The 9,580-nt window shown below is 34.0% G+C and overlaps 1 protein-coding gene across 1 annotated transcript; it reads left to right on the forward strand.

Annotated features, from left to right (window-relative positions):
- The first annotated feature begins 877 nt into the window (after positions 1 to 877).
- LOC122009429 (guanine nucleotide-binding protein-like NSN1) lies at positions 878 to 7,971 on the forward strand. The gene is made up of 10 exons (XM_042565585.1): positions 878 to 1,070; positions 1,911 to 1,949; positions 2,026 to 2,270; positions 3,517 to 3,610; positions 3,699 to 3,872; positions 3,981 to 4,204; positions 5,806 to 6,070; positions 6,826 to 7,005; positions 7,077 to 7,291; positions 7,415 to 7,971. Exons 2-10 carry the CDS (start codon positions 1,931 to 1,933, stop codon positions 7,772 to 7,774), a joined length of 1,776 nt encoding a protein of 591 aa, XP_042421519.1. The 5' UTR covers positions 878 to 1,070; positions 1,911 to 1,930; the 3' UTR covers positions 7,775 to 7,971.
- Positions 7,972 to 9,580: the final 1,609 nt, after the last annotated feature.

A 9,580-nucleotide genomic window follows, 5' to 3' on the forward strand; every position in this document is an offset into this window, starting at 1 on the left:
AATTTAATAAAGCGTTAGGTGAAATTTTAAAATGAATTTAATATTTAGAGCATTTTGAAAATAATCTTCCGTTGCAACGTGATTGTTAGTTAGGTAATGTGGCACTTTACATGTACACGCTTCATGTTTAAAAATTATCAAGAACAATTAGTTTAGATCAAAAGTAGACTAATTTTAGATACTAATCGGGTGAAGTTTGGAATTTGAATTACTATTTTAAAACTATTTTTCATTTTACTTATTAGCTATCGACGTTATTACTTTAAAATAGATTAAAAGTTTAAAAAATATTTTTTATTATATGATTGTTAAATTTTAAATATTATAACTATAATATGTAGATATTTATTATTTAATTAACATTAATTCTCAAGTTAAAAAAGAGTTGGAGAATATTTTAATGAAAAGTGTTTAGGTGGTGGTTTATAATAATGGGAGAAAATTATATTTTCAGTCGTGTAATTTGTATCTTTTTTAATTTTAATCCTGTTATGAGTTAATTTACGTTCTTAGTCTTGTAACTTGTAATATTTTTCAATTTTAGTCATTTTTCCTCTAAAATTGAAAATTTTCAATAAAAAATGTCTAGTTTGTGATTGGAATATAAAAAACACATATATCATAAAAAATCAAAATCCCCAAATTCAATTTACAACTCATCATTTTCTGTTGAAAAATTTTAATTTTAGAGAAAAAAAAGATTGAAATTGAAAAATATTATAAGTTATAAGATTAAAAATATAAATTGACACATAATAAGAGTAAAATTGAAAAAAAAAATATACTAAAATTGTAACTTTCTCTAAGCTCATTAACCAGAAAAAATATATATAATTATTTGACATTATTCTAATTTACCATGAATATTATAAATTGTCCACGCCGATAAACCCTAATTTCTTGCGGCTCCCTCGCGCCGGCGCCTGCACCTAGCGAGCCTCGCTCTCTGACGAAGGCCCATCTCTTTCGCTCGCCGGCGGCTCCACCTCTCTTTAAACCCATCTCCTTGCTGACGAGCATCCTCCCGGCGACCTTTCCTCACAGAAAAGAGTGTTTTTATTTTTTCGTGGGCGAGTTTCCAACTCTTCTCCGCAAGTTTTTCCTCACATGTTCTTCCTTCTTTCCTCCTTCATTTTCTTTTATTGTATGATTCTTTGTTCCCATCTTCTAAAGTTGTGATAAAATTGCATTTTTGATCGGGTGATATCTCATCGGATTCACGTAGATGTCTCCGTGAATGCCGCTAGAAAGCGGACGTGGGGATAGACTGGTTCTAGAAATTAGATTTCCTCCACTATTAAAATCTATGTCATTGCATGTGTCTCACTGAAAAATGTCTTCTTTTGTCTTGAACTAGTTTCTAATGATTCTGATTTGGTTAGTGCTTCTTGATTAGGGTGGCTTCCTTAGCTAATTTATTTGGAGTTGTTTCACTTAGGGTGAATAGAGACTGAACAAAATTTTAATCCTTAGTTCATCTTTTCCTGTCTTAGTATACATTCTTGCCGATACATAATGACAATGTTGAAACGCACAGTTAGGATCACGTGAATGGAATGAACAAGTAGGCCTTCTAAAATCATGAGTGGAGTGATCAAGTAAGCTTTCTGTTTTTATTGTTAGTTCAATTTATGTTGTTGCCATCTTTTATTATGGGATTATGGTATCTAGGTCTGGTCCCTGGAATCTAGTCGTGACCCAGATTTTGGTCTGTAACATTGTAAATTACATCATCCATCATCTATTTTTCTCTGGGCGTTCATGTGAACTTGTAAAGTAAAAAAAAAAAAAAGCATTTTTCCCTGTTGAATCAGTGTATGAAATGCCATTTATTTCTTAACCTGCTAATTTGTGACAACAAAATATTGAGCTATCGCCAACTGTTTTTTATACTTATATCTGTTGTGCAGGTTACTTTTGAGCAGCAAATATGGTGAAGAAGAGCAAAAGTAAGTATATTTCTTGACCAAATTATCTTTTGATTGTATTTACTCTCGAGCTGTATTAGTTTTAACCTCCTTGCAGAGAGCAAAAGTAAGAGGGTATCTCTAAGCAAGAAATACAAAATAATAAGAAAGGTGAAGGAACACCATAGGAAGAAGGCAAAGGAGGCAAAGAAGCTTGGTCTGAACAAGAAAAAGAAGGTAGAGAAGGACCCTGGGATTCCGAATGATTGGCCTTTCAAGCAACAAGAACTTAAGGCACTTGAGGATCGCAGGGCTCGCGCCTTGGAGGAGTTGGAGCAGAAAAAGGCCGCTAGAAAGGAGAGGGTAATATTCTCTTCCTACAACTATAGGCACCATTTTTTTCAGCCCTTTCTTCCTTCATTTAGAATATCCTGTTTAATTCTATTTGTGTTTTGTATATGCACCTTAAAACCAATGAAGAAATGAACAGAGAAAATAATCTAAAGGGTCAACCTGTGCTATTCATGACTTGAATAGAGCTTGTTCTCATTTAGCTACTTCTAACAAAAGGTCAACCAGAGCTATTCTTCTTTCTTCCAAAGTTCTCATTGCTTTTATTTTCCCTTTGTCTATTGTGTGTTTCTGTATGCACCACTTTAGTGAGGATAGCCTACACAGGAGATCTCTCTTTATATTTTTATGCTTCTTGCTAATTTGAGATGAAAGACATTGTTGTCTGCATTGATCTCAGGTGAACACATCACTGACTTATTTGAGTGATTAGTTCATGTGGTCGCTCTCTTTGTTATTATTAATTTTTTCACTTCATTTATTCTCTCTACCCTTTCTAGTTGTCAATGCATAGATTTAGGTGAAAGGCATAGTTGGTTTTGTGTTGACCTAAGGTGGAATGGATTGTCAACTACTTGCTTCATCATCTCTTTAAGTGTTTTGGCTAATTTATGTTATACTTATGAAATTTCTCTAGTTTATGTTACAAGCTAGACACCAATAATATCTATTCTCCAACTTGAGAGTAAGTGCTAAAGATATTTGGTTTATTATGTAATAGGTATGTGTGAGTTGTGCTTTTGATTTACTATTTCGTTATGTCTATATACACCTATGTGATGGCCATATATAATGGTCATTGCAGAAATAAGGTAATATGATATCCTCCTTTCCTTAAATTCTACAATTTATTATACTTATTTTATTTGAGTTAGAGTCATGTAGGTAAAGTTCTTTCTACAATTAGGCCTAAGGAAATTTATGTCCATGTGGCTTTGGTAACAGTATAGGAGTCTTATTATTATTTTGTTATTGTATTTATAGAGTAAGTTGTACTAACTAATATACTTTTCTTTTGATGTGTTATGTAGCTTGATGTCTATGAATGTGGGGGTTTCCTATCCTCTGTAATTAAAATTCCTGTTACTGTAAAAATAGTGATCATAGTATAAGTGAACTTTCTACAATTATTCAACCTGTTCATCTGTATATGCCAACCCATCATCATTTCGCACAAATGTTAGATTTTGTAATGTTGTTTTAATAGACATCTGATTTTTTTGCATTCAAAGTTCTTTTTTGTTGTTGTTGTTTACAGGCTGAGAAGAGGAAACTAGGCTTGATTGATGATTCTGATGTTTCACAAAACAAGCCTATCATAACTGAACTTTCAGCTATAGCAAAGAGCAATGGTACCAAAAACCATACCTTCAAAGTCCTTGTGTCCAAAGACATATATCATTTATTTAATTTTTTTTTGTCTTTGCTAATTTTCTACAGATCATTCTGAGAGAACTTTCTATAAGGAGCTGAAAAAAGTTATTGAAACCTCAGATGTAATATTGGAAGTACTTGATGCAAGGGATCCACTTGGTACTCGTTCCGTTGACCTGGAGAATATGGTATTAAAGTCTGATCCTAATAAGCGAATTGTGTTGCTTTTGAACAAGATAGGTATTTTTTTTTCTTTTTTTTTTTGTAAAATGATATCTTTTAGTTTTTAATTGTTTTCTGATGTTTTTTGGACCAACATTTCTATTCTTATATTTGCAATATTTGCAGATCTTGTTCCTCGGGAGGCAGTGGAGAAGTGGCTCACATATCTTAGAGAAGAGCTTCCTACTGTAGCTTTTAAATGTAGCACACAAAAACAAAGGTCAAACTTGGGATGGAAGGCATCAAAGAGAGCTAAGGCTGAAAAGGCATCTAATATTTTGCAAACTAGTGATTGCCTTGGAGCTGATACTCTCCTAAAGTTGTTGAAAAATTATTCAAGAAGCCATGAGGTAAAAAATTAGGCTTCTTTGTTTTTTCTTAAGTAGCTAGGTTAATTTATCAAGAATATTATGTTGTCCCAACAGGAGGCATTAGAGATGAATCTTTGACACTTGACATTGCTCAATGAAACCTACTTACATGCATCTTTTAGAGTCTTCTTAGAATAAGAGATATGTATAATAATATTGTTACTAATACTAGAGCTATCAAGTGGGTGTCAAATAATTTTTCTATAGTTGTGGGTGTACATCCAAGTTTCAATAAGTCCTTATCTTGTTTTACATTGGTACTTAGATAAGTTGTTCAATCACATATGCTGGATAGCACAATCGAGTTTTTTCATTCTGACCAATGACTGGAACACTACTGGACAACACAGGTAATATACCTCGTGCCACTATAGTGTTGCTCTTGTTGAGTGGGTACCGCATCAAATACCCTCTAATTCTTCTTGTTGGTCATGGAGTGAAGAAGGTAAGAGAAGAGAGACTAAAAAATATGAGAAATTGGTGTAACAAAGAGGTAACAATGAACATCAAAAGAGGTGGCAACAGAAGGTGAAGTTCGTGTCAGCTTGGGGAAGCATGTGTGCTTGGCAAAGGAATCAAGGAAAATGGTTATTTTGATGTTGAGGGAGGGAGGGCATTAACTTCGTTAGCATCCAACATATGCCACAGGTTGAGGACAATGATCTTTGGGGTCAGGCTCTACCATCGAAGATATTCTATCTATTATAAAATGATATATAATTTATATGTTATATATTATATGAATTTGTGTACTTATACAATGTGTTAATAGTTTAATTTTTTTATTAAATTTAATCAAATTGAATTTGATACCTTAACCTGCCATCTAACCCTTTAACCCCATTATATTTTTATGAATTGATTATTTCCTTGGTTAATTGTTAAAGGTAAATTGGGACGATTAATATTTGGGATGCAAATTGTATTTTTGTTTAATTGAAATTGATTTTGCAATTAACGTCGTCGATTTATGCACATTAGCTCTCTATGTTCACTTTACAACTATAGTTAATTTTGTGCAAAATGTTAGTGAAGTAAAATTGGCATGTTAACACTGCATCAAAGAATTATGTTCCTTTTGTATATTTGTATGCAAATTTGCATGATAGATTCTGTAGGTAGATAAATATGACGTCCATTATAATTTTATAACTTAATGATATGCAAATTTAAGAATTGATGTTAAAAGTTATTTTAGGCAATGTATTAAAATTTGATGGTTGATCAGAATTGATAAATTTAATCATGCATGAAGCAAATTATAAGTTCTAATTTATTTAAATCCTCACATTAGTTTACGAGTGTTGTATGCCAAATTGGTATTATAAACTGTTAATGGCAGTTACATTTGTTTGAATATGCATTATAGTACATTAGTACTAAGTTCTAAATTGTAATATACGATTTACTAAATTGTAAGACACGATTTACCTGCTGAAAGGTTATTTATTGTGCACCTTCTCCAAAATGATGCAATTTTGCCACATGCAAACATAGGATATTTCATTTCTTTAACTTGGGCAGCCAACAGATTTGTACCTTTTTATGATGTTAATTGGAATTTTTTGCTTTCTTTGCAGCTTAAGTTATCAATCACTGTGGGAATTGTTGGACTCCCGAATGTCGGGAAGAGCAGTTTGATAAATAGTTTGAAGAGGTCACATGCTGTTAATGTTGGTGCTACTCCAGGATTAACCAAATCAATGCAAGAAATTCAGTTAGATAAAAAGGTAAAGCTGTTGGATTGTCCTGGTGTGGTAATGCTCAAGTCTGGAGAGGCTGATGCATCTATAGTGCTTCGCAACTGTAAGAAGATCGAAAAGTTAGATGACCCTGTCAGTCCAGGTATTTCTTCTCAATTGTTCGGTGGGTTGCAGTATATTAAAATTGTTAATCAATTAAGCATTTGTTCTTTCAAAACCTCTTGCCCTTGATGAAGAAAATTCCATAATTTGAAAACATCTTAATCTGATTTGGATTGGCCATAGCCAATCTGATTTTGCCCAATTTCTTAGACATTTTTTCAAAATCATGAGATGGAACGAAGAGCACAACAAGAAACCAATTCCCATTGTTCAAAAGCAATTGTTCAATTATGATTTTAAATGAATTTGTTGTGGATGACCTTTGTACCAATATTGATATCCATATGGGTTTTGTAAACTATGGAAAATTCTACTGATAATTAACTTGAGTGATATCAGAAGATGTGTTAAAAAGTGAACTATAGATTTGGTTATCTAAGGTGCTATTAAACCAGAGTAGGACATACAATTTTGATTCTATGCGATAGGCAAACATAGGTTGCTGTCGTAACCTTTCTAGATTGGGCTAGGAAAATACTCATGGTTACATACATGTATAGTGGCACATTAATTCATATTTCTTTTATTTTTTTATGACTTTGATTCTGTCATTCTTCCTATTATATTTGGCGATAAGTAGGGTCTTGAGTTATTTGAGTAATTAACTGAGAAATTTATTATGGTTAATCGATAGCATGCCCTTTAATCTTTGACTGCTACTGACTCTCGTTGCCTCAAACATCACTTGTGTCAGTACCAGTTGTAACTCTGTTGGTTCGTCATGAAACCTTGCAGTAAATGAGATCCTCAAGTTGTGTCCGGCTGAGAGGTTGATGTCTCTATACAAGTTGTCAAACTTCAGCTCGATCGACGACTTTCTCCAAAAGGTAGCAACTACGAGGGGTAAGCTGAAGAAGGGTGGAGTTGTGGACACTGAAGCTGCTGCAAAGATTGTACTGCACGATTGGAATGAGGGTATCTATTTCGTGTACTCTAACCACTATTTGATTGCTCCAAGACGCTGATTTTTCCGCCATGTTTTTTAGGTAAAATACCATATTACACTTTGCCTCCGCCTAGAAACCAGGGCGAGAATCTCGACTCTACTATTGTTCCACAGCTCGGGAATGAGTTCAATGTCGAGGAGGTTTACAAGATCGAGTCTTCATTTATCACTACCCTGGCATCACTGGAAGATTCTCGTCACATTGAAGTTCCTCCTCATTCCCCACTAAACTTCGATGCTCAGATGCTAGAGCAGGTTTTCACTATTTCGAATTAGATTGAGTTTCATCATGCTGAGTTTCAATTAGCAGGATTTAGATTATTCATGCGTCATGATATTCTGTATCTTATGTAAATCTATTTTTCTTTCAAATGTCAGGACGATGCGCAGCAGAAAGCGACAGTCGTTGAGGATCAACCGATGGCTGATGACATGGAAGTCCCAGAGGAATCCGAGGCCAAGCCTAGCGGCAACCAAAACAACAAGTTGTACACTGCCGAAGGCATACTCGATCCACGTAAAAGGAGAGCTGAGAAGAAAAGGCGGAAGGCCAATAGAGTAAACATCACGAACGAAATGGATGCCGACTATGACTTTAAGGTGGATTACAGAATGGCGGATCTTCCTTCAGAAAGTGAGAATGCAAGCGAGGATGATGATGATGATGAAGCAAACAAAATGGCCCCTATGACTGGCGTAGTCGAGGACGAAACAACCAAAACGACTCCCATGACTTGAGCAGATTGTGAAAATTTAATGGGTATGCTTGTGCAATGCCTGTGAGTAAGAAATCGGCATGTCAACATTTTTGTACTTTGGACCTAGCTTCTTTCAATAGTGTTAACGTTTCTCTAGACCTCATGTTTATTTTTCAGGAACTTATGCACTTGTATTTAAACAATGGCTTATCGATTTCTATCGTATCTTTTAAAGCATGTTTTTTGATTGTGTTCTTAAGCATTCCAAGATCGAGCTTGATATCAACATTATACTTGCAGTAAAATGATAGAAACTCGATTTCCTGATGCATCGATAGCTGACTCAATAAACTGCTTGACGTTTTGGTGTAACGAGGTGCATGCTGCTGAAGAGTACACTAATCAGTTTCTCAGATAATTTTGCCATTAGTGACCGTAACAGATTTAGGAGTGTGATATGCTGGGCGGCATATGTGCTGCGTCCAACGTATCACTTCTAAACAAATTTATGTTCAATCATAAGAAAAAAATTATAAAATACCTCATTCCTCCATCATATTTTGGTAAATAATATAAAATTTAAATCTCTATATCAAAATCCTTTGACACTTTTGGATTCTTCTCTTAGTTACTATCCAATATTAGATAGAAATTAAAATAAATAAATCAAGTGCAAACTATAGAGATAAATTTTAAACAAAGTTGTATTAGCTAATCAGTTTTGGTCAAAACTACTAGAGATAAATTGGTATTTAATTACGAGTGAATTGTCTGTTTTGATAATTTCTAAAAGAGGCGTATCATTTTGATTATATAAATAATTAGGGGTGCCTTTTAATTTCCGACTAGTATTCTATTCAATGTAGTTTAGATGAATGGGAGTCTAAGTGGAATTGTATAATTTTGTGGTTAGTATTTGAGTTACGGAAATAATCTTTTATAATGCAAGATGTGGAATCGTCGTATCAATGACTCTCTTAGAGCTGGTCACACATATATGAAAAAAGGTAAATTCAAGTATATAAATGGAAGATGCATAACAGGAACTATCACATGCAACTACATTCTGAGAATCAATCTCTGACACATAACTATGTGTCCACTATCTCTGCTATATCCTGAGGACATCTTTTACAATGCAAGATAAGGGCATCTACAAGCTCCCATTGTGACGTGGCAATGAAGGAATGGGAGGGAGCTCTTTGGTTTTAACGAAGGAGCGGTTCTGTGTTTATAGAGCCGCTCCCTCGTTCATTTTTTTTTAAAATTTTATTCTTTTTCAATTTCTATTTTAAAAAATAATAATAACATATTAAAAAAAAGTAATGTGGAATCCATATGAAGGAATTGTTGAGAGGTTTTTTATAGTCAAGAGATATATAGAATTTTTTTTTACTTTTGACGTGACGTGGATGTGACAACAAAGAAGTTCTCACCGAGTTTCAACCATTGTGGATACTCTAAAATTATTTACAATAGATCTAAAGTTATTTAATCCACATTGACAGGAACTTAAAGGCATCCACAGTGGGAGCTCCTTCAGAACTCCCACGATCTATGTGGCTACGGGGAGGGAGCTCTTTCCCATAGAGGGAGCTCCTTCGATTAAACAAAGGAGAGACTCCATGGTTATGGCGTTGCTCTTTCATTTTTTTTAAATATATATTAGAATATTTTTTTAATTTATTTTAACGGAACTACTGAGAGATATTTTTGATAGGGGATATAAAAAAAAGTTATTGAGAGGTCTCTTAAGAGTAGAGAGATGTGTAGGGTTGTTTAATTTTGACATGACGCTGATGTGGCATTGAAAGAGCTCATGAAGAGGTTCCATGACTATGAAGGC

Source organism: Zingiber officinale, chromosome 8A (assembly GCF_018446385.1).
Source record: "Zingiber officinale cultivar Zhangliang chromosome 8A, Zo_v1.1, whole genome shotgun sequence".
NCBI classification, from domain to species: Eukaryota; Viridiplantae; Streptophyta; class Magnoliopsida; order Zingiberales; family Zingiberaceae; genus Zingiber; species Zingiber officinale.

Excerpts from the sequence above, each read along its gene's own strand:
- LOC122009429 (XM_042565585.1), top strand. Across the intron at positions 2,271-3,516 it reads AGGCCGCTAGAAAGGAGAGG|GCTGAGAAGAGGAAACTAGG; the intron begins GTAATATTCTCT and ends TGTTGTTTACAG. Across the intron at positions 4,205-5,805 it reads ATTATTCAAGAAGCCATGAG|CTTAAGTTATCAATCACTGT; the intron begins GTAAAAAATTAG and ends CTTTCTTTGCAG.